Source organism: Lytechinus pictus, chromosome 8 (genome assembly GCF_037042905.1).
Source record: "Lytechinus pictus isolate F3 Inbred chromosome 8, Lp3.0, whole genome shotgun sequence".
NCBI classification, from domain to species: Eukaryota; Metazoa; Echinodermata; class Echinoidea; order Temnopleuroida; family Toxopneustidae; genus Lytechinus; species Lytechinus pictus.
The window spans coordinates 38,660,696-38,686,829 of NC_087252.1; the positions used below are offsets into that span (position 1 = coordinate 38,660,696).

Genomic DNA, 26,134 nt, shown 5'->3' on the forward strand with positions numbered 1-26,134 from the left:
TTGTATTTATATCGTGTCCTCTTTTTTCTTGATTTTAAATGTGAAGGAAACTATTATCAATTTTCAACGCAGAATGCTTTGAGTGTCAGAACACCTGATAAATTAAACATATACTATTAGTGATTTGTGTCATAATTGGCTTTCCATAAAACTTTTTGATTACGGCTCTCAAGGGGGGGGGGCGGGCGATCAATATGCCCCCTCTTGAATCCGCCACTGTCTACAATATAGGGCGTTGTCCTCTCTTTTGTGTTTTTCTTCTTTTTATTGTACATTCATAACCTGATATTTATCTGCAGCTGTAGATTCTGGTGCGGAATTGTTTACATAGACGATGCCAAGAAATATTTTGCGCTTCAACACGGTTAAACTTTTGGAAAAAAAACTTTCAAATTTATATTGCATAATCCAAAAAACATCTATTAATTATAGAAATTGTTATTATACTTGTTTTTTTTTAAGTACTTTGTTAGAAGTCTCTGTGCTCTGTAATGCAGCTTCATTACCACATTGGCTTTAGCGGAGAAGCTCTCCGGGACGACCCCCCCCCCATTATCCACACCTGTAACAGTTGTAACATAAATTGTCCAAAAGGTGAAAAAAAGTATATAGATATCATATGTATCTCTACTTTATACCATGGAAACCAATATAATTATGTAGTAGAAGATCATCGTCGACGGTAAAATGCCAATTCATCTACTGCCAACAAATCCACTCACCACATGGTCTACTTTGATTTAGTCTAATGCCATTCTGTCCATCAACATTTCGTCTCACAACCATTTTTGCTCCAATAACCATTGGTCCAATCATCCCTTCGTTTAATCCCCATTCCATCTATGACCATTAAGTCTCGTAACCAGTTCGTCTAATATTCATTTTATTTTCATTCATTTTTGCACAATTAACGCTTAGTCCAATTATACCAAATGGAACATGGACTAAATGGCTTTTAGCCAACTGATTATTAGACAAAATGGTGAGTGGACGAATTGGAAATTAGACCATGTGGGTAGTGGACGAACTGAGGGGTAGACGAAATGATAGTAGACGAGTTGGCTATTGGACGTATTGGCTTTAGACGAATTGGAAATAAACCTCGTCAACTAGGGTATTTTGTATCAGGGGTAGATATGAAAACATCATTGTCTTTGTCTAGACTGTAATAAATCGGAAGAACACATGGATATATACATATACGTCGTAATAAACTCGGATGAATGGCTTCATTCCTCTTGAAAGCTTTGGGTGTAAACCGATCGGAAGGAGACAATCCAATATCGGCCTTCTCCATCTTTGGTGCGTAGTGCATAATGTGTGTTTGTTGTGTGTGTGAGGGTGGAAGAGCGAGTGTGTGGACGTTGATGTGTATAGGAATATGAAGGTGTGCGCACTTGTCCATATGTAATGCATATCTATGAAGTATGAGACATACAATATGGGGCAATGTGGTGGGGGTGTGGACGTGCGTTGGTTTGCGAGGGTGCTCGTATGTGCGTGTTCTTAATGTGCAGGCCTACGTCGTGTGACTCAACGACATTTACTCCGGCGACAATTGCTTCGATGGAAAATCTGCACATCAAGCGAAACATATAACCTAACCTCCAAAACTAAATCAACCCTAATCCTAATCTTTACATTCTTCTGAACTAAAATCTCTATTGCACTTCTATCTCTAACCCTCTGCCCTCTGACATATTAAGACAGGAGCAAATGTCGCATGAGCAAATGTCGTGTCACCGTCCAGACTATGAGCATGATTTCCACTTTACCGTGATATTTCAATGCATGAGAAATTGACATTGCCCAAAGTGGCTAACCTAAGGGGTTGAAATAGTGATACAATATTAAAGTAATGAATTTCGGCTTAATTTGGTTACCCTTATATAGACCGATGACGTCAACCTCTTTGGGTTCAAGTGGAGTACAAACGAGGACTTCTGTGTCTTGAGTTCTGACCCAACGGATGATCCTTGTAAGAGAGACACTGCCCTAGCCAACCGGATAGAAAGGACTTGTTCAATCTTCGATCCCGAGCGGAATGAAGGTAGGCGAGCTGTGAACGCACTCAATGATTTTTACAAAAATACAAAATTAATTGTAATTTTCTTGGATATTACTCATTGATATCTGCAATACCCAATGAATGAAAACATTTTCGTCAACATCTTGTTGAGAGTAGAACAACTCGAAAAGATTTGTTGTATAATTTAAATAATGTTTTTAAGGTGTGCAAGTTTATCCATAGAATTTATGTTGATAACATCTTAAAGTTCCCGACTTCGCAAACAAAATTGGCATCATTTTTAAAATGAACCGGTTAATAATTGGAATAGATTGTATTTGATTCCCTTTAAATGCTGTCTTTCAACAAAACTCCGCTACTTTCAATATAAACTTTTCAATCGGATAATGGGGGTGAACAAACATCTTTACGATATTGGCTTGTCTGAATCTAATTCATGTACATTTTGTTCTTCCTCTGTTGAAAGTATTTCACATCTGTTTTGGGACTGCCCTGTAACTCAACAATTTATTCAAAAATTCCAAACCTCTTATTTGAACAATGACGTGTATTTGAAAAAGATTTTTTTTTGTTTGGTTGCCCTGACGCTCAATACTCTACTGTAAACCGTTATATTCTTTACGCTAAATATTTTATTTTTTCGACACGTTGTAAGATCAAGGGTGATCGGTTGTGTTTTAGCTCTTTTAAGAACGTATTGAAACGATATTGTGAAATTGAAAGGGTTCTCAGTCAAAAACATCATAATTTTGTTTTATCATTAGATAATAGTACGCATGTACAGTTGTTGTAAACATGTTCGCTTCATGATTTTTCTGTAAATGGAATTGCTTTCGTGTTTGATTTTAAATTAAATCTTTCTATGAAAGAAAAAAAAAGTAGTAAAAAATATGAAAATATGAAACGGGGAAGTTGAAAGAACAACATAAAGCGATAAATATTGGTCATGTATTAAACTTTACATTCAATCGAGAAAAAATAGGTCAGTCTTCTTACCACTATCAAAATAGCCTGCTGCCGCCCCAAATGTTACCACAGACAAAAGTCTGTATTACACCAGGAACCAACCAAACGGATTCTCTATCAATTTTCATCTTCTGTTTTTCATGTTTGCAGGTGCAGGACTTTTTCATGTCAATATTTTCAAACGAGCAAGGATGGAAGGGGGAAAATATCCTCATTATTTTTATCCACCAGAATGTCTATCAAGAGTTCTAATTATGCTAAATATAGTCAGATAGTAATCCAAGAGTGTGTTCTATAGGCCTTTTTTCTTTTCCAATGCCAAAATCTTGCTTAATTCTCAGAAGATCAAGCTAGCTAGGTCTTAAAGAATAATGCGAAGAATGGCTCTACGAGGGTAAAAAATATGTTAAGAGTTAAAATCATACTAAATGTGGCAACCTTGACTTTGGCCCGGACCTACAAAGAAGGTTATAATTACCAATGGTAGAAGTGGGTTTAGACCGTAGAATGAGCAGAGGTATTCAAAAATCAACGGAAAATTTAATGGGAGGAATTTAAGGAACAAAATAATTTCTTTAGCCACCGGACTTGGTGGCCCAGTGGTAGAACGCCCGTATCATGAACGGAAGGTCGTCGGTTCGATCCTCGACCAAGTCATACATTGTACCTACATACATACAAATGTGACCTTCTGTGTTCTTATCAGGCGCTCGGTGTAAATAAAAAATGGAGAGGGGTATAAATAATATATCCTCTTACGAAAGGCCTGCTGGGAGAACAGTTCATAAGTGCTGAATTGGCTACCCTGTGTAAATGAGAAGAATTATTACTATCATCATCATCACCATCGACGTTTTTATTTAATATCTACAGGTATCTTCGGAGACTGTTCAAACTTCGTTGATCATTTCAATTTCTACACCTCGTGTCAATTTGACCTCTGTTACACACACGAAATGAACAAGGTCGTCTGTGCCAGCGTGCAGGAATACATAGTACTCTGCCAGGCCGGGAACCCTGGTGTTCTTATTGGCGAATGGAGAAACTGGATTCAACAATGTAGTAAGTCCAAGTTTCATCCAGGGGCAATCGTCTCTATTACATTTAAAGAAGTGGTAAAACGGAAAAAAGAAGTAATAGGTTAGAAGGTATATTGCTAATTCCTCTATTGCCAGCTCGCCCACTCATCGCCTGGTCTACTTTCATTTAGTCTATGCTTTCCGTCTATCACCATTTTATGTAACAATCAATTGCTCCAATAACCATTTGGTTTAATCATCACTTGTCTTACCACCAGTTTGTGACCATTTTGTCTCATAACCAGTTGGTCTAATATCCATTTTATTTTAACTCATTTTGCACAATTAACACTTAATCCAATTAGACCAAATGGATTATGGAATAAATGGCTTTTAGACCAACTGGTTATTAGACGAAATGATGAGTGGACGAATTTGCATTGATGAATTGGGAATAAACTGATGAGGGTGGGTTAGAAGTAACTATGAAGCGGAATTTGGGTCGTTTTAATTTATAATACCTCTATGGTTAAATTGAGAGAAAAATTACGTGAGATTTTGTCTGGTCATCTTGACCCCAATCAACATATTCATGTTATTTCCTACATAATCTGTATGATTTATTCGGTAACGAAGGGGGGGGGGCATTGGCTTCCAGTTGAGCCAGCTCGATGAAGAACTTAAGGCCTTTACGCAGATACTAAGGGTAAATATGACACCAAAGTAGTACTTTTCTGTTTTAATGGTAAGGTACACGAATTGAACCCATTTTCAGCTCTTAATTTAAAGATCTCTTTTATTTTTTATTTTATTTTTGCATATTTTCCTGCGGGGGGGGGGGGGGGGGGTGGGGAGCAGTGTCGAACAATGTGTTTACAGTGTATTCTCATATTTTGATAGTGTAATGATATCGACACTGTAAAAAAGGCTCAAATTGAAGACAGTCTCACACTGTGGACATCTCTACAGTGGAGTGTTCACAGTGTGTCCACATTGTGACTATGTGCAAATGTGACGCACACTGTTAAAATTTGACAGTGTGACAATGGCCTCACACATTGAACACACTGTTAACACACACTGTGGGACGCTGTGTTCTTTATAGCTGGCAAGAAATTCCTTCAGAAGTAAATCTTTTCTCTTCATTGCAGCTTTTGATTGTCCCGAAGGGACGGGATATCGGATGTGCGGAACGGCCTGCCCCAACACCTGTGCCGACCCCACCGCGGCCGACAACTGCCCTCGCCCCTGCCACGAAACCTGCCTATGTCCCGATGGCCTCATGTTGGATGGAGAGAAATGCGTAGAACTTGCTGATTGTGGATGTACCTTGCCCAACAATGTCTACATTTCTGTAAGACTGGAAAGAGTCCCGTTTTTCTTTTCCACCATTTTCTCGTTTTAATGGGTGTGGGAAGTTCGGGTACTGGATAAGGGTGGGGAGAGTAGAGGAAAGATATCCCCTAGATATTAATGCTCGTAAGCGTATTTTTATACCAAAATCTAAGAAAAGAAGGATTAATATTTCAGTTGCATTATACTTGTAATCATTTAAATCCACCCATGGCCAACCCCATTCTGATTTATTGCTCAATCAGACTCCTTATATTGTTTCTATCGATTTTAACATTCACGGCATGGTTTAATACCATCCACAGTGAGAATGAGGCTTTAAAAGCCAGGTCCCTTTTCCGGTCAACATTACATACCGATTGCTCGCAACTCTCCATGTATTTCGTAAATGTTCTACCGAATTCCACGATCATATTGCGACTGACTGATTTATTAACAAACCAATTTTTTCCCTTTATGCTAAGGTCACACGGACGGCCACTTACGGTAGCTGCGGATGCTAATACCTAGTTTACTCTGTAACGATTTACGCCACTATTAAAACGGCGGTCTTGATCGTGGAGTAATCGTAGTGATCTTATCAGATCTGTTGTGGCAATTGCATTCATCGTAAAAAATTAAATGGTTCACATGTTTTGCGGTCAGTTACGAAAGGCAAATCATGGCGTAAATCGTTGAGGTGGGAACTAAATATTAGCATCCGCAGCTACCATAAATGGCCGTGTGACCTAAGAATTACCGACGTGTATTTCTGGTCTTTCCAAGTCTGAAGAAGTCTGGATCACACCGGACACGTGCGAAGAAAGGTGCGACTGTCAAGGAGGGATCTTGACGTGTCAACCACTAGGCTGTGGGGATAATGAGATCTGTGCCGTGAGGAATGGAGTCAGGGGATGCTACTGTCAAGATAACTACATTCTCAATCCGAGTGGAGAATGCGTACGAGGTATATTACGCTAGTTCTTTACGATTTTTACTGAATTCCTTCCGCCGAGCTACCGTACTTTCCCACGCGTATGCCGTGCGGGAGGTAGTCGTGAGGTAATATTTTTTGGGGGTGACAGATGATGTACTTTCTTATATTGCATCCATCCGATCATTGTTCAGTTAATTCTAAATATTTATTAACTTATCAGCTCCCGCTGTCTGCACGATCTCCGGTGACCCACACTACCGGACCTTTGACCGGTTCTACCACCACTTCCAAGGTGATTGTATGTATACCCTGGTAAAACCCTGTCAAGCCTCCGACCTCTTCCCGGACTTCCACATCTGGGGTGACCCGGTCAAGACCCACCCATCTGCCACTGTCTCCTATCTGCGGAAGGTCTTTCTGCTTCTAAACGGCACAACGTACACGCTAGGACAAGGCAAGAGTTTCCTTGTGGACGGCGTGGCCCAATCAAACATCGATTACCAGGACGGATCCGTCCACGCTTGGGCGGATCCTCGGTATCTGGTAGGTTATTCCGAACGTTGTCCGGGTCAATATAGTCTTATTGTTTTCTCTACGACATTTTCTTGTAGATGTGCGTCAGAAAAGGTTTTATTGTGTCAGTAATATTGCTATCAATAATATGATGATAATAACAACAATAATAATAATGATAATAATACTAATAATAACAATAATAATGATGTTACTTAATAGGTAAGTGGTATATATATTGTGATTTCTTAATTGGCGCTCGTTTCTGACAGATGTAACATAATGTTCATTCTTTTCTAACCTAACACCAATCCTTTTGTAGACACTTGAGACGGAGTTTGGAGTCAGAATTAAATTTGATGGAGGATCTTTGGCAGAAATATCGGTTTCTTATGATTTTTGGAACAATACCTGCGGACTCTGTGGTAACTTTGATGGTATCAGTACCAACGAATACACAACAAGTGATGGAACATTGGTAAGAAGTATATAACTGACGTAAAAGATTTCTAGGTATGTTGATAGGAGCGACATGAGGGAGCTTTCGCAAAGCCAATGTGTTTTCAAGGGCCTTTTATGATAAAGAGTAACCAAGAAGTCTTGGTCGAAAGTTGGTGAATCAAGACAGCCGTTTCTTCTTGGACTCTGAACATACGACATTATTTGCAAAATGTCTTGAGCTCGGAAACTTATGACGAACTGCTATTTTGGTTCACCAATTTTCGACAAAGACATCTCAGCTGTTCATTGTGAGTTGACTTGCATTTTCAATACATTTACTGTGTTCTCAAATATGTTCCCTGTTATAATCATGTAGTATTAACAAGCGTATTATGCCATTATTTCAATCAATGTAGTTGGATTACAGAGGATTTCCTTCTTTAAACCTACAGAATAGGTTTAGGTTACCGGGATATGTTACCACACGAGATATACATTTTCACGTTTATCTGTAAAGTTTTGATGACTATATTTATTCAAAATATCCATAAATGTTCCTTAGCGTGCTCTCTCTTTCTCCCCCTCTCTCTCCCTCTGATGTAGACAGGGAATGTTGATGAGTTTGGTAATAGTTGGCAGACGGGTACCGAGGAATGTCAGGGCATAGATACCCCTCAGAATCCGTGTGACGTTGACCAAGACATGAGAACAGCAGCTGCCCGAGCTTGTAGCAACCTCCAGAATATAAATGGTAGTGATAAATTTTGCCATAAGCTCGTTTACTTAAACTACCAAACTTTATATCTAAGGGTAGCCAAAACTAATGTAACTCAAACTTGTAATAGACCATCAATCTAAGAGATGACGTCAGTTGACATGGTGTCATGGCGGCCTGGTCGTATTAAAGCGCGTGTTTCTCATAAGAGAACATGGCTGCTATCAGAATTTGATCGCTTGCAACCCATTTTTAGACGAGCCAAAGTCATACAAAATGTGTAAAGACGATCGTCAGCTGCGACTCTGTTTAGAACCAGCCCCATGGGCGGAAATCCCAGGGGGGACAGGGGGGACGTGTCCCCCCTACTCAAAATAGTAGGGGGGACACAATATCAAATGTCCCCCCTACTATTTTTGGTCTTTTATGATGGCAAGAAATACATCATTCTTAATCAAAATAAAACATAATTTTGGGACGAGTTGGGACGAGATGACCTTACTTTTGGGATGATAACCTTTTTTTTTTGCTTGTCAAATTTTCAAGCCCCTTGTCCCCATAGGCGGATCCAGGGGCCTGGACCCCCCCCCCTATATTTTCGGAAATCGAACTTTCATTATTTTGTATGATTTACAAATTGATTTTTAAAAAGTTCTCTGTAAAAATGTCAGTTTTATGGTCTGAATATTAACATTTGCTGCTTGCGCTGCGCTCTCGCAAATTTTGATTTATCAGGTACCTATTAAATTCGTGTATTCCATAAATTTTTCAAAATATCCCTTTTCAGGTCTGATTGTCAAGACGTATCTATCAGCTAGCGCTTCATACTGGCATTTTGATTGGCGAGTTATGTATGTTTCAATATTGATTATACAACAAACTACTTAAAATCCCCTTTTCATGACAGTTTATCAAAAAATTTAGCTCGCGATTTGCGCTCGCATTAACAATATATTAACTGATGCATCCTATTCATATAATTACAAAAGTGAAATGTCCAGTTTTTATGCCATAATATCATCAGATTTCGCGCCCTCATTAGGCATTAATAAATATGATATTAATTTAATAATTAAATTGTCGCTTTTGTTTCATCTCGCGCTTAGGAAGATAGTCATCATTTTCATATGATGACATGTCGTAAGGATGTCCCGGTCCTATGTCAAAACTCTTAGTAATAATAATGAAAATATCCATATCCACCTTACACTTTTCCTACAAAGTGCTTGAAATAAAGCTGAAATTGACTCTTTTTTTCAGATCGGAATATCAACGTTTCATGATTTTCATGATTAAAGATGTATTTAGAATGCCTAGATTATAGGTCTAAATAAGAAACACGCGCGCATGTTTATATTTAAATCATTATCCAGTTTCAGATCACAATATAAAAAAATTTCTGCTCGCGCTTTGTGCTCGAATAATTAATGTAGGAAGACCCCCTATTACTCACCCTTTTCATGATTTACAAAACATGAACAGAGTGGCCCATTTTTAGGTCTAAATCTCGATTTTTTTTTGCTCGCACTACGCGCTCGCAATTATTGTTAGATGATATAGCTATCCTGTTCACGACTAAAAAAATTGATTAAAATTTTCCATTCTTTCTTTAGAAATTTCAAAAATTTTCAGCTCGCGCTTCGCGCTCGCATGTTTTGATTGTTGAAATATGTAATGCCTTCATGGCTAAATGCAAGCAGTCCTTAACAGGTACCTTTTCAACAGGTACCAGTTCAAAACGTATATAAAAATTTTCTGCTCGCGCTTTGCGCTCGCATCATTAATACTAAACAATACAAAACATAAATAGAGTGTCTCGTTAAGTAAATATTATAGGACTAAATCTCGAAATTTTCCGCTTGCGCTTTGCGCTCGCATCAATTGTCTACTTATATCACTATTCTGCTTGAGTTACAAAAAGTGCTTAGGATTTCCATTCTTTAGGTGAAAATGTCAAAAAAAATTCAGCTCGCGCTTCTCGCTCGCATTATTAGATTATTAAATGCTAAATGCAAGCAGTCTTTAACTGGTATATTTTCCATCAGTTGATTTCTGCTCGCGCTTTGCGTTCGTAGTAATTATTTAGTTGCATACACATCTTTTTCAGGATAACAAACATTGCCCAGAATGTTCAAATTTTAGGAAAAATACATATAAATTTCAACAACAAAAAAATTAGCTCGCACTTTGCGCTCGCATCATATAAATAAGGATTATGATATTGTAAATTAATTTATAAGAATAAAGCTAAGAGGTGACTAATGAGGACTACCCCTTCAAAGAAACAAACAAAAATCATCTTCGAGCTGCCGATCGGGAAAAATATGGCTGAAACAAATTTCCGCCCCATCCCCCTATTGGCGAAGGCTGGATCCGCACCTGCGTCCCCCCTACCTTTTGGGAGAGATTTCCGCCCCCGTCATGACTTCATGGCAACTGACGTCACACTTCGGTACTCTATATCACCTGAAATTTGCTCTAAATGCCCGGTCCCACTGCACTTATGGATGCAGAGAGGATGTCAAACGGAATAGAATCGTGCCATCCGTTGGAAAACTTTATTTATCCGTTGTATACTCTTTGCATATACGTGTTTCATACGCTTTATATCTATCGAGCATCCGTCCACTGTGATTTCACAGTTCGCCCATTTTGTCCATCGTATTGAGCGCATGGAAACGGGTGGAAATTTGCTTGTCCGCTGTATCCGTTATGAATATGTTTTGTGTCCGTCAGCCAGTGGGACCAGGCCCTTAGCTGGCTGAATATTGAAATATGGGAACAACTGCCGTGTGGAATGTACAAACAAATTATTGACACTTTTATCAGGGAATTATAAGAAAAGATCTAACCAAAGTCTGTATGGGTAGCTATATGTGAAGCAAAGTTTTAGTAACTAGATATTGAATCTAAAATAAGATTTCGCTCTAAAATCATTACAAACTGTCTGGAAATAATACAATATGACGGGAAATTTTTAAGTTCTCGCATTTTATAAGCCTTTATATTGAACTTTAACAAATGAGTTATATATCCTTACTTTATAGGCCTCTAGAGCCATCTACAGATTTGAATGACCTAGAACATCCCGATCCCAATGGCTTTTTCCTTTTTTTAATTCTGATCGTCTTTATTTCACTTTCCAAAACCTCAGGGCCGTTCCAGAACTGTTTGGACTTCGCGGATCCGACGGACATTTACACGTCATGTCTTTTTGACGCATGCGTGCTTGGTGCCGATGACGACGCAGTGTGCGACCATTACGATCAGTACACAGGGACTTGCCAAGCACTTGGCCAACAGCCCGGCGACTGGAGGAGTTCTCTTGCACAGTGTGGTATGGTGCCGTTCTGCCCTTCATGAATTGGAACAAAATATATTAAGCGTCGTAAAAAGCATTATAATACTATTATTCTAAACAAAATATACACAAAAAAATCAACCAAACGAGAAGTCACATATAGGGCCTGTTCAAAATGAAAGTAGGTAATAGACAGTACAAAGGTTTACAGTAGCCCTCGGTGTGGGCTCTATCCATATCTGCATGCATCCTTTAGCAACGTGGAAATATTAACCATCATCATCATCGGCCATGTTCAGCCCACTGCAAGGCTAAAGCCTCCTCAAGTTGGTACCAAAGGTGCTTGTCCTTTTAATAATGATAATAATTATTGGCTAAAGCGAAATATAGAGTCCCCAATGTCCTTGTTCAATGTGTTTATAACACCAGTGATATAATGATCATGATGGTGGTAAGGAGAATAGGTTCATTGATCATTGATCTCTCAGTACAACCTCTCGTTTTTTTTCTGTCTATGTCTCTCTTTCTCTTTGCAATTTCTCACGCAGCCTTCCCATGCCCGGAACTCCAGCTATACAACCCATGCGGCTCACCGTGCCCGGCGACCTGCGCCAATCCGACGGCCCCTGAAAACTGTCAGGAAACATGCATCGAAACATGCAGTTGTCCAGATGGGTTGTTGCTCGATGGAGATAGTTGCGTCGAACCAGATCGATGTGGATGTAGCTACGAGGGTTCATACTATCCGGTAAAATGGGCACTTCGAAAAGAGTTAGGAAAATGCAATAAATGCATCGACAACTTTGTAAGGGTGGTGTTCCACGAAGATTTAAGTCTGACAAAATAAAGTTGCTTGTGATATAAACTAAAAGCATAATCTCATGGTCAGGCACTGAATGTGCGCTTCCGCATGCATGGTGTATTTATCAACGGGACTACACGATGGTTGGACGAAAATCTTGGATATCTATGATATCAGACACTCGGCTTATTGCCCACAGTTTGTGATATATAATCAGTTTATATCAATGGCCACGAGATTTCAGTCCATAAAAATGTAATATAGAGAACCCCGACATACTGACATAAAGATTTTGCTCTTCATTTGTCCGAAACAGAATGGTGCGACCTGGACTAGTGAAGACTGTTCGTCATCGTGCTCATGTGTGTCTAGGGAAGTCGTGTGCAATGATAATTATTGCCATCCCGGCGAGGAGTGTGTTGTGGATGCCCGAGGGGTACCTGGGTGTTACTGCCGTCGGGGACTTAGGCGCGTTGATGGTGCTTGCGTAGGAGGTAAATAGTGTTTAATTCAAACAGACACCTTTGCATTACATAGGCCTACAGTAGCGTAAGCAGCATATTATTCTGTGAGGGCCAGACATGTGGCGTTTGGAACAAAAATCTAGACCTTTATAATACAAAAATTGATTTTTCTTCGAGAGAGATTTTGACAAAACATCCAGAGAACTATATCACTCTTCGATCACCCTTCATGCCCTATTTGCATATTTTTTTTTGGTCGAGTAACATTAGCGGCCATGGGCAGTGGCCCGCTTATCCCCCCCCCCCCATATGTACGCCAGTGTTCCGATGTGGGGGGGGGGGGGGGTCATTTGAATAATTGCTACTGATACACTGCATCAACTTTATAGCTTCAGCCCCCAGCACTTTTTTCAGGGAACGTGTACAAAAATTAGAAAATGACCATCATCAAACTGTGATTTTATGTATGCCCCCCCCGTGACTTCGGGTTGTTCTGTGGCCCCTGAAATATATATATGTTTTATTATGTTAACCTGTCCTGCTGTAAATAGCACTGTGTTTACAGTGTAGAACACACTGTGAGATCATCTTGACACATAAATTTGAGTATTTCAACAATATGGATCAAAATTTCACATGGTCGACTATGTGAACCAAAATTGAGCACGTCCTTTTCATACAAAGTTTACTTACACTATAGCCGCGTGGCAGCTTCGTATGATAGTAGTTTTGTATTTCTTGGCGTAGTTTTTTGTCTTTAAATTATTATTTTCTTGTTATGAATCAATTACTGAAAGTTGATAGAAATCATTTCGTAGATAAATGAAATGATATGAAAGTACTTGTGTGATAATAAGCCAGTTTAATGTCTTCTTTACTTTACGTTGACAGAGATTCCACCAGCAGCAGGTAAGCTTAAAAAACTTAATATATTATTCATGTTATTTGTTTGTTAATGAACTGATTATTTAATAATCTATTTGTCTATTCATCCATTTATTAATTTATCTATCTAATTCTTGATGAATTAGATTGTTCGTTTGTTAGAAACGATCTTAGAGCTTTCATTCCGCCGAGGATGGGCAAACGTAAAAGGTTTCAAAGAGATTATTTACATTAGATACAAGGTCCTCTTGCATAGCCAGCTCAATATGAACGGATATGCGTTGTACTTGTGATTTGATTAAATATTTGTAACTGGTAGATCGTTTGCCAAATTTATTTCCTTCATGACCAAAGTAGTTGTGAGTTCATAGTTACAAGTGCAGGCTATTTACCAAGTTAATAAGCGTTGCAAATATAATTTCACAGCAATAACCGAAAATCAGTGCAGATTATCCATGACTTAGGTGCACAGGACGGTGTATCCCTTCGCTCTCCAACGGGTGAATCTTTTCCACTCAGTTCTACCTTTGTCTACCCTGTGCATCACTTCCGTCATGGTTCCTCCATTTGGGAGGGGATTGTCCTGTGTATCTTCTCTTTTCATGGTCATTTCTGCAGGCCAGGGGGCGTTTCATCAACATTTCATCTGACAAGTTGTCAGATACGACGAAATTCCATGAATTTGATTGGCTGAGAAGCACTGATACTATGGGAACTGTCGGATAAAATGGACTTGTCGGATAAAAAGCGTCTGAGAAGCCCTTTCATGAAACACTCCCCTAATCCCTGGAACACAAATATTCAGCGATAAATTGCTAAATAAAATGGCCTATCAAGATCGTCCTTGCATGCGCATTTTTACTTAATAGACTGACTAGGAACCAATCAGAATTGCTCTTTCCAATCAGGGAGTAATCCCTAACCTTTGTACTACGGGGCCCTGTTGCATAAAAGTTACTACGGTATTAATTTTGTTATCCTTTGCCATCTTCAATGAAATCCTTGATTTTGATTGGTTGGCGAAGCATATGCACCTCGGGCCTTTGATTTTAATCGGTTGTTTAGTTAACACATTACAAATGAATTGAATTTTATTCAATGATTCAAGTAAGTAACCAGCAATCTCAAGACAATTTTTTCCTATTCTGTCCAAGTCTTGATTGGTGCTTGCTAAACTGGGGAACATAAATCTCGTAAGGTGATATGGAATGAATTACTTTTGTCCTATAATGTTGCAAATGGTATTGATTTGGTTCTCTAATTCTTTCTATTTTTTTGTTTGTCACCCACCGATGATGATTTGTTGTATTCTATTTGTTGTTGTTGTTGTGGGATTAATTGCTGCTCTAAGGTTGCCGTTCTTCTTCCTTATCCCTTTTATATTTTTTTCTTTTTCCTCTTCGTGTTCATGTCCTTCGTTTTCTTTTTATTTTCTTCTTGTTCTTCTTTATCATCTTGTTCTTCTTGTTTTACTCAAAGAAGTTATGCCTATTTTCCCCTTATTTCACATTAAACCACAACGCTTAATCATATTCCATTTGTTGCCAATTTGTTGCCAATTTGACAATTCACAGAGATCCGGGTCGTGTGCGACAATGCGGTTATGTCCGCCGGTGTGAATGGAGATAATCTTAATGAAAACATTCAACCCAATGACTTTCCTGTTGGAGGAGCGGTGTGCGGTGTGTTCACATATGGACCAACCTCGTTTACATTCGAGAAGTTCTTTGAGTCCTGTGAGGCTCACATTGCTGCGATAGAGGTAAAAAAAAAAAAGATTTATTCATTTATTTATTTATTTACTTATTTTTTTGTTTATTCATTCATTTCTTAAATATTTTCAAACAGGTAACCCCGCCAGTAATAAAATACGGTTTCACCTGTTCCTCTTTATAACATAAGATAAAACAGAATGGAAATAACACTCATCACAATATCCAGTTTATAAAAGAAAGCTTAGATTGTTAAAATTTGTACACTGTAAAAAAAACTTGGTGGCATTAATATTATAAGTTGACTGACGATCAATGAGGACATTATTATTGTTCTTCTTCTTTTCTTCTTCTTTATCATTATTATTGTTTTTGTCATTATTATTTTTATTGATATTGTTATCATTATTGTTGTCGTTGTTGTTACTATGATATTTAAAGTTCTGGGGCCCGTTTCATAAAGAACTTGCAACTGTTGTAACTTTGCCATTATGGCAACTACCATGGTAACCTTGATTTTGATTGGCTGCTAAGCAGCTGTTGCCATGGTAATTGACATTATGGCAAAGTTACAACAGTTGTAAGTCCTTTATGAAATGGGCCCCTGCTGGTTATTGTAATTTGATAATGATTCGCTGTTCTCTATTCTGCAGGGAGAAGGGAATGACATAATCTTCGCTGATGTCGCCACTGCGCCTCTGGATGTAATCACTGTTGGAGCAGCGAACCCGGATGCGCGTACAGTCATCTTCTGTGAATTCCGACCACAGGAACAATTGCTGCCTCGTCTCCTCGTACGTGAATCCCGCCAACTCAGCGTAAAAAGTGGGCGGAGCTAAATCGGATTTTCGCGCCTAGCAACCCTGTTAGCAACGCCTGTTAGCATTGTTTTGTTTAATCTTCATAATGTCTGCGATATTAAAATCCTAAAAACCAATGAAATCGTTAAAATTTAGTAAGGCTGTGAATGTTTATCATTTACATTGACTATCGGTGTACAAACTCATACCGAATTTTAAGACAAGTGTCGGTTATATTACGAATTATCAGTCATTTTGATGAGTGATACAAAGTGCCAAAATTTATGAAAATATATAGTAAATTTTATACAGCATTTCAAAATCCTTATTTTCAATATCTTCATAATTGTTTATTGTTTTAAAAACATCTTATTACATTTATTATAATTTTTGCGAACTGATAACGTTGATAGATTACTGTTTCCTGGCTTTATGAGGAAATGGCAGGCCTTCAAAATCAGGTCAGTTAATTTTTGTTATGTTTCTAAAAGAAAATTGTTAGATTCGAACTACTATACCAACTGTTCGCCCGAAGGAGGGTTATCATCTCATATTGTTGTGTAAATGATACATAAGAGTGTAGTAATCCATGTTAGATAACATTTTTTTCACGATGAGTTTCGTAATGAAGAGAAAAAAACAAGTTCATTCTTAGCACGCGAGCCGCCGAATGATAAATTTTAGCGTGCGCAGACGGGGCTGATCCCTAGTGTGTCGGACGGGATTATCTAGTCCCATACTGGTCATGCTGGTGTCGGGTGGTATATTCCACCAACCTTTTCCCCTTGCGATGACCACTGTGCAGTTTTATAGTGCTTAATGTTGATACTCAATCTGTGAAATTAATAGTTTACCGATATCTAAAAATGCTCGGAATATACCTGACGAGAATTATTATTTCTTTCCTGCATGAATTACAAAAAGTCAATCCTTAGGTTAAGAATGTGTAATATTGACTGCATATTTTTAAAAATGATAGAACTGTTAAGATTTGGGAAATATTCTGTTAAGTTTGCCCAATGTCATGAGTATCTCACTGTATGTTAAACAGATCATAAGACAACTATATTTTGTAAATTCCACGGCCGCCTCCACGAACCTATGGGACATGAAGACGACCTGCCGGCTCTAGCTGATTTGTTAAAATCAAAATAATGGCAATATTTACAACAATTTGAATCATACAACTGCGATATTACCAGGCTCTCGTGATTCGGTGGATAGGCCCTATAACCATTGCAAGAAAGCAAAACATCGGATTTCGTATAATTACCCGGGCTGATGGCCACTTTGCAAGAAATTTCTCGTTATTAGACTTTCGGCCATGCAATTTAAGCACTTAAAAAAAAATCAGTAGTTTATTAATTTTAAGAATTAAAAAAAATGTAGTTTCTGTGTTGAAAACGGAGGGAAGATTGGAGAGGCCTTTCGGCTCTTATCACAAGTGAGGGGAGAGGTATCACCATGCATGCACTTCCGGGAATACGCCAATGCGTGGACTTCCCTCCAACAGGCCCCTGAGGTCGAGGTTATTTTGAAAGAGAGTGGGGGAAAAAAACACCCCCTTCTCCGGAGGCTTATTATATTCACTCGCGTTCGTAATCACTCGCGTTCGTAATCACTCGCGTCGGGTTGGTAATCACACGCGTTTTTGATTTTTGGCGATTTTTTTTTTTTTCGGTGCGATTTTTTTTCTAATGGTGTCTTCAATGGGACAAACGTACTGGAAAAATAAAATGAAATTGAAATTTGAGTTTCGTTTTATTTTAAGCTGGTAAGTGCCTTAAATAAAACGTTCTCGACCACTGTTTTAAGATAACAAGCAAATTTTGACTACTGTTTTAACATAATCACATTCCACATCTTAAATCTTAGAGCCATAGGCGGCGGAAGCGGGGGGGGGGGCTCCCCCTAAAAAAGAGAGAGGGGGGGGGGAGAAAGGAAGGGAAAGAGGGAGAAAAGAGAAAGAAAGAAAAAAGACAGACAGAAAGAAAGAAGCAAGGAAAAAAGGAGAAAGAAAGGAGAAAAGGCTACTCTCGATTTAGCTTTGCCTTTGGAGGATTTTCCTGAAGTCTGTGGTATTCTTTATAAAGCATAGTGAGGTGCTACAATTTCATAATATCACTATTTATTTGCTTCTTCCTTTCTTTGTGAATTATTCTACACTAACGTAAAAATCAGGGAGGAAAAAAGTGCTGAAGAAGAAAAGCAAGAAGGAGGAGGAGAAGTAGAAGAAGAAAAAAGAAGATGGAGGACATAAGGGGGTAAAAATAAAATTAAAAAGAGAAAATTGAGGAGAGGATGTAGAAGAAGAGAAAGAGAAGATAAAATAAGGGGAAGACTGAGAAGAGAAAAGGAAGAAGTGAGAAGGGAGATGAACAATAAGGACAAATACAGAGAAATAAAAAAAAACAAATACAGAGAAATACAGAGAAATTTAAAAGAAAAAATACAGAGAAATTAAAAAAAAAAAAAAAAATGTTTGAAAAAAACTCCTCAAAACAGACTGCTGCCAGCTGTCTGGGCGGATCAAGCTTGTTATCTATTCTTGGTACTTAAAACAGTAGTCGAGTACATTTTATTTTAAGGCACTTAATTGCCGGCTTAAAACGAAACTCAAATTTCCCTGCATGTCTGTTTCATTGAAGACACCGTTAAAAAAAATCGCCAAAAATCCAAAACGCGAGTGATTACGAACCAGAACGCGACGCGAGTGATTATAAACTGCCTCTCCGGATCCGCTTGAGACACCTGAACCCGGCTCCTCCTTCTTCCTCTTCTTCTGTATATACCATCTCTTTATCTTCCTTATTTTTAATAGTAATTCCTGTTTTTTATCGTGTGAATATTAAGATTTTCCATTTTATCTTATTATAATCATTATGAGAATCCTACTATAAGCTTTCGAGCTGCCCTGTTCAAGATAAGTTATTTTAATGCTACTGTATTTTGTTTTGGTGACTGTATTCAATACAGTCAATAAATTGATTTTATTAGCCAATTTGGCAAAAAAATCAATTTATCAACCAATTAGTCAATTTTCTGCTGGTCCCATTAGCCCTATTTTCATCAATCGAGTATCTGCTCGGGGTCTCTGCTATCAAGATTGACTAGGGAGTGGAGGGAGGGGGGGGGGGCATAAGTTATCATCACTCACATTAGTTACCATCACTCACTGTTGCTCATGACAAGTGCCTGTTTGATATATTTTTATTGCAAGGGCTTCTCTTTTCCTCCTATATCTCCCTGTTCTCTCTTTCTTTGTTTTTGCTTTCGTGCCATTTTATATCTCAAAGATCAGCACTCCCTATCTAAATTTCCATCGTCTTGTATTATTCCTTCCCTCCTGCTATGGTCAAGTTCTCCTCCAATAAAGCTTACCCTATTATTTGCCCCTCTGTCATTCTACCGGCCTGCAATCTCCTTTTGGCCCCTTAATTCTTTCTCTCTCCCTAATTGACCCCTCCCCAATCTATTTCATCCAACCCTTTTTACTTCCCCCAACTCACCATGATTATAATTTATAATCACGAGAGCCTGGTAATAGGCATATTGCAGTTCTTTAAATATTGCTATTTGATTTTAACAAATAATTTGAGTGCCCCCCCCCCTCCTCGGCGGCCATGCAGATCGGCTTCTATAATTATGTCCCATAATGGTGGAGGCGGCTGTGGAATTTACAAAATATATAGTTGTTCTATATTTTCTGTTTAACATATACCGTGAGATACTGATGACATTGGGCAAACTTAACACGATATTTCCTAAACCTTGATAATGTTTTAATGTTTAAGTATACAGTCAATGTTACACCTTCTTGACATCAGTTTGATTTTCTGTTAAGGAAAGAAATATTAATTACCGAAAATGAAATAATTTATGTGTCAGGTATATTCCAAGCGTTTCTAGATATCGGTAAACTATTATTTTCATATATTGAGTATCAAAATTAAACACTAAAACTGCACTGTGGTCTTCGCGAGGGGAGAGGTACGTAAAATATACCACCCGACTCCAGTATCGGACTGGATAATCTGAGCGGACAGCCAGGGCGATCAGCCCTGTCTGCACACACTAAAATTTATCATTCTGCGATCAGCCCTGTCTGCACACACTAAAATTCATCATTCTGCGGCTCGCGTGCTAACTAATGAACTTGATTTTTCTCTTCATTACGAAACTAATCGTGAAAATTGTTATCCAACATTGATTGCTACACTCGTAATATTTAATGTTATGTATCATTTACACTACATTATGAGATGATAACCCTTTGTCGGGAGAACAATGCTATAGTAGTTCGAATCTAACGATTTTCTTTAAAAATATAGCAAAAAATGCCCTGATTTTGAAGGCCTGACATTTTCTTATTAATGATGGAGAAAATAGTCTACCAACGTTATCAGTTCGGGAAAATTCTAGTAAATATAATAAAATGTTTTTTTAAAACAATACAAAATTATGAAGATATTGAAAATAAGGGTTTTGAAATGCTACATAAAATTTACGCTATATTTTCATAAATTTTGGCATATTGTATCACACATCAAAATGACTGGTAATTCGCCTTCTTACCCACACTTGCTTGTAAATTCGATATGGGTTGATACACCGATAGTCAATGTAAATGATAAACATTCATAGCCTTACTAAATTTTAACGATTCCATGAGTTTTTAGGATTTTAATATCGCAGACATTTTGGAGAGTGAGCAAGACGATGCTCGTAAGCGTTGCTAACAAGATTGCCAGGCGACCTACCGCGAGAGGGCTTTTATAATGGCGGGCTCCGCTGAGTTGATACATAGGCGGTTCACGTACGTGTCCCGCCGAAAATCCTTTTGCGTAATACTTACTTTCTTTCAGATCGGTTTAAAATGGTTGAAACCTATGGGTTGATTGAGCTACTATAATCAACTTAGACTTTTTTTACTTTATATGTATAACGATTCTTTTAAATTTTCTTATTCAGTATACATATGTAGAGAAAAAATCTTGACCATTTCTTGATATATCACCTTTGGATATTTTTATGATTGCTCTTGATTTGGTTTTATTAATTTTATTTCCACATTCCAATTACAAAAGTATTTACAAATATAATCATTTTCAACAACTATAGAAATAAGCAAAATAGCATAATGATTGATATAAATAACAATTATTAACGCAATAAATATGAATAATGATTAACATTGAAAACTTTTACAAAGTAGAACTTAATTTCCTACAACCATATCCAAATTTTGACAATGCTAAACTTTGCAACCAGGGCCTTTATAAAGTATATGTCAAGTATGCCATTACGTTATATACATTGCGTAAGTAACTGTCAGGCTTTTTACCGGACAAAGTCAGTTTTTATTTAATAGTTACCACAATTACAGTGCTTTTCAGCAAATCATTTCTTGTATTCTGGTAAGTTTATCTTTAATAGAAGCCAAGTTTCATTGCAAATTCCGTTTTAATGGCTTACCAAAGACAGCAGTGCTGCCGTATGACATGAATTGTAAACTTTGTTGTCAGTAGCCCAGCCCTTTTTTCCCACAGTGTGGAACACAATCTGAAATGATCTTCATTCATTTATTCATTTCATTTATATATTTCCAATTCTTGTAAAAAAATTAAACATTTAAATACATTAAATTTACAATAAATGACACTATAAATACAAAAAATATATGGGAGCCAGCAGAGGAAATCGGCATTTCACTGTTGGGTTTAAGAATTTTATTTGAACGCATTTTGAAAACACCATGAACACATTGTGAACACACCATGAAGACATGGTGAACGCCCCATTAACACACTGTGACAATTACATTTTAAGCACACCCTGAACACACTATGAACACACCTTGAAGACATGTTGAACGCCCCATGAACACATTACGAAAACACTATTAACACACTATGAACACATCATGAACACACCATCGTGAACGCATTGTGAACACACCATCATGACCATGAACACTTATGAACACATCATGAACACGTGGTGAAAGCTTATGAAAAAAACCATGAACACATGATGAACGGCCCATGAACACATTATGAACATACCATGAACACAATGTGAACACATTATTAACGCTTTGAACACACCATGAACACAATATGAACACACTGTGAACACATTTTGAACACACCATGAACACACGATGAACACATCATGATCACATTGTGTGACACTTCTTCTTAAATCCTCTTACAAAATTTGCTTGTCCTTTTCGAATTGATGAATCAATTTTTAGTAGCTAAGTATAAAATAAATCGTGTAAAGGGTAAATGGAAAACTCGGCCATTCATTATCATAATTATTCTATTCTATTTTCTGTGTGTTCATTACTTAAACCATGATCATGGTGGTCTTGGTGTGAAGTATTTCCTTTGATTACATTATTAAATTTGATTAAGCAAATCTATCTTTTCCAGCATTTCCGGAGTAGTAAATCTGTATCTCTTGATGTGTACCAAGATCATAGCATGCAGATGATTGATAGGATTACATATATATTGAAGATGACGATGATGCAGATAAAAGTGGCTCGATGGCTATGAAAATGATGTTGGTGGTGATAATGATGATGATGGTGTTGGTGATGATGATGATGACAATGGTGTTGGTGATGATGATGATGATTGTGATGATGATGATGTTGATGATGGTGGTTGTGGTGGTGGTTCTGATGGTGATGGTGATAGTGATGATTACCATCATGATTATGATGTTGATGATGGTGGTGGTGGGGGTGGTGAAGATGATGATGATGGTGGTGGTGGCGATGATGATCATGATGATAATCATGATAATAGGGAGGTCGATGATGATTGTTGTGATAACCGGGAGTTACGAGGCCGTCGGAGAAGAACTTGCCAGTAAGTGACTCGGATTTTGGCCATGCAAGGCCAAGGCCGATAAAACGTGGCATCGAGATCAAAATCAACTTACCGCCCTTTCACACGGTAAAAAAAAAATCGCAATTTGAATTATGAGTCCAGTGAAAATAATGCTAATGACGATCAGCACGTGTGAACCCAAACTAGAACATGATTACAATCACGAACACTAATCACAGTCATGATTTACAAGAGCAATCATCATTACCATGATGATTTAAGATTCACGTGTAAAAAGGCCCTAATATCACTTCCACTCCAAATGTAAATAACACTTAAGTACAAATTTGCATCATCAACCGTGAGCGTAGGCCTACAGATGGGGAAATTGTTCATGATCAAGAAAAAAAGTGTAAAGGAAAGAGGGAAAGGTGGTATATATAATTTTTCTAACAGTATTATGTCAATATCTATCAGAGAATTTTGATTTTTGTACAAAATATGTCGAAATTTTTGCCTGTTCGCTCGCAACTTTATTTTGGCTCATAATTACGACACTGTCGATCATCAACCAAATTAACGTATGTAGCAGAGGAATTTAGGTTTTACTCCCTTTTCAGTATAACCCGTCCTCATAAATATAATTCATTGATTGATTTATTTGAAGACAAATTTTTAACAACGATATTCATATTAAGACAAAATATAGGAAAACATAATGAAATGCAAAGGGAACCTGCGAGAGAACATATTTCCTTGAATAAATAAATAATTTACAAAATAAGTTTAATGCAAAAGTCTAAACGTGGATTCTTTATAGGCCTATTCGTAAATCTTTCACCTTTATTGTAATGGCCACATTTATAAGGAGCAAGGGAAATCAAATCTGATGTCAGAGAATTTTGCCATTTTTATCGTCTTTCTCCAATCCCATAACATGGAATGGAATGATTATAAGGGCACTGAATCAAAACACGAACAGGAGGGTGAAAGTTGTGGAAATGACGACAAGATATTTAGTGAAGTATCTACTTCATCGCCTTTCAGATTCAGAACTCCCGAAAATGATCTGATTTAGATTTGAATTATCCATTTCAATATCCTTTGACTCTCCCAAACAAAAAGTGTACAGAAATTTTGGCGAAACATTGTAGCGACACGCGCATGCTTACACCATTCATGTTTCTAATTCCGACGGAGATTAAATAGCTTTCAAGTAGGCCGAGAGAATTGAAAGACGTCGCGTAAAAAGTTGCCAGAATTTAGTTTATTTTTTTAATAGTAATTTCCTGGCAACTTGCTTGGCGCGACTTTATTGCGTAACCTTTAAGGGTGTATCAATGATTTTGATACTTTTACAATATTTCTAAAGTTAAGGGAAGTAAGCCGAAAATTTTGAGGATGGAACAAAAGTTTTAAAAGATGCGACAGAACGAGGTGAGTGAGCGAAACATTTGACCTTTCTTGATAAAACTATCAAATATTCTTAAAAATAGAATATTCAGAAAATAATATTACTCTACTCATTCCCTTTTCTTTTCTCCTTTTTTTTTGTCGTGCTTATTTTTTGAGGGGCGTTCCCCAATCCACCCTATTTATAGATCTATACGCCAGTGTTTTGACCGGGTGTGACGGATAAGAAATAGCTTATAATAATTCAAAATAAGATTGTAAGATACATCAATATTATAGGGCCAAAATCACATGTCGGATGTAAAGAACTTGAAAAGGCAGGATTACTTCATGTAGATCAAAGATCACAACAATAGTATTACACCACCTGCATAAGATATTCGGATACATTAAATCATTATATAGCAAATAATTTCACCCGTGTATCAAATATCCATAGGTAAGATACTCGAAAAAGTAATTTTAATATAATATTACCAAAACGTGATGGACACAGGAAATAGTTTTAAAATGGCATCCAATTTTGGAATGATCCTAATTAATCAAGTAAAAGCTGTTAAAAATTTTCCTCACTTTAAGAGTAAAGAAACACCTAAAACTGGAAGCTATTCGAGAACAGTATTCTAGTATTGTAGATAATGTAGGGTATGTTCAAATATAATAATATAATCTTGTTTCATATATTAGGTAGATTATTGTTTGATTGAGGTGTTTGCAAATTATTTGACTGATGGCCGTATTTTTTTTTTTTTTAACATAGTCCAGTTCTTGTCGTAGTTGATACTTTTTGTTGTTACAATATATTAATATTTTATACTAGCAATAGGACCCCATTGGAAATAAGCCGTTCGGCTTTCATGGGCTATCCTGTCAAGGTATTCTTCAATTTCATTGTAATCTCCTGTGATATTCTTGACGAATAAAATCAATCAATTCATTTGCAAGGGCGATAAATTGTGTGGTAGAGTAATCGCAGGGCGACTACGTCCTAGAACTTCCTGTCATTTACAATGGGCGGGGTCAAAGTTGCCTAACAACAATATGTTAATGAAGTGACAACAACATCGTAAGGCATGATGGGAATGGTTTCACTCTGAAAAAAGTCGATGTGAAAATGGATGTAATACATAAAAAAGTCATGTTTCGATTTGGAAATAGCTTTTTGGAGATATTTACTGGATTGCAGTGATGGTAAGGTCTCAATATAAATTCATGTCATTGTTTTTAATGACAAATTAGCGTGTAATCGGAGGGTAGTCAGGTATGTTGATTGCGCTGTGGCCTGTGCAATCGCTTCGCCGCGGCAGCTGCAAGTGCAAAAGCGGCCGCCGAGGCCGAGGCTCCCGCTGCCACACCGCGGTGTCTCGACTCGAGGAGCTCCACCACTGAAGGCGGGCGAGGGAGGAGCACGAGCGGAGGTCAGTAAGAGTTTGTAAGAATGAAAAATGAAAGACCAAATCAGTCACATGCACATGTGTGAGAGAGAGAGATACTGGCCATTCCTAGACAGCTGGCACTGGCAGCCGTCTGTTTCGAGGAGTTTTTAAATTTTTTATTTTTTATTTTAAATTTATCCTCGTACACAGACGGCTCGCTATCGACCGTCAATCGTGCAGCCACCATTACTCATTAGGGGACTTATAATGCAAATTCCCCCCGTCGGGGGCTCTTCAATTTTTGTCTTCAATGAATCAAACTTTTAAAAATTAATGTGACCGAAATGGCATGCAAATTAATATTCCCTCTTGGCATTAATTGCCAAAAAACGGGGAAAAAATCGAGTTAAAAGGAACAAAAACAGTGACTTACCTCGGCTGTTGCGCAACTTCACCTCCCTCAGTCCCTGTTTTATTCGAACATAGTACATAAACATATGGCCATTGAGTCCCCTGTACAGATTGCGTTAGAACTTCGGTCTCTGTATTTGGTGAGTGAAGCCAATGGAGTTCAGCTGAACAACCAA

At 37.7% G+C, this 26,134-nt stretch overlaps 2 protein-coding genes across 5 annotated transcripts in view; both read left to right on the forward strand.

Annotated features, from left to right (window-relative positions):
• LOC129266582 (zonadhesin-like) overlaps positions 1–19,009 on the forward strand; it is a 32,658-nt gene extending 13,649 nt beyond the window's left edge. The window contains exons 10-22 of the mRNA XM_064104054.1: positions 1,894–2,050; positions 3,869–4,057; positions 5,166–5,368; positions 6,133–6,313; positions 6,504–6,826; positions 7,119–7,274; positions 7,841–7,988; positions 11,107–11,289; positions 11,802–12,001; positions 12,372–12,549; positions 13,411–13,428; positions 14,979–15,166; positions 15,770–19,009. Of these exons, the coding sequence (XP_063960124.1) occupies positions 1,894–2,050; positions 3,869–4,057; positions 5,166–5,368; positions 6,133–6,313; positions 6,504–6,826; positions 7,119–7,274; positions 7,841–7,988; positions 11,107–11,289; positions 11,802–12,001; positions 12,372–12,549; positions 13,411–13,428; positions 14,979–15,166; positions 15,770–15,955 (2,310 nt within the window). The 3' untranslated portion in view covers positions 15,956–19,009. The remainder of the gene's footprint in view (positions 1–1,893; positions 2,051–3,868; positions 4,058–5,165; positions 5,369–6,132; positions 6,314–6,503; positions 6,827–7,118; positions 7,275–7,840; positions 7,989–11,106; positions 11,290–11,801; positions 12,002–12,371; positions 12,550–13,410; positions 13,429–14,978; positions 15,167–15,769) is intronic.
• Positions 19,010–25,199: 6,190 nt separating this feature from the next.
• LOC129266162 (serine/arginine repetitive matrix protein 2-like) overlaps positions 25,200–26,134 on the forward strand; it is a 29,022-nt gene continuing 28,087 nt past the window's right edge. For 3 of the 4 annotated variants that reach the window (XM_064104055.1, XM_064104056.1, XM_054904006.2), the window contains exon 1: positions 25,218–25,362. The gene's annotated coding sequence lies outside the window, so the exon portion shown is untranslated. Of the gene's footprint in view, positions 25,363–26,134 lie in introns of all 4 variants that reach the window. The other variant, XR_010294520.1, reaches the window with a different exon arrangement.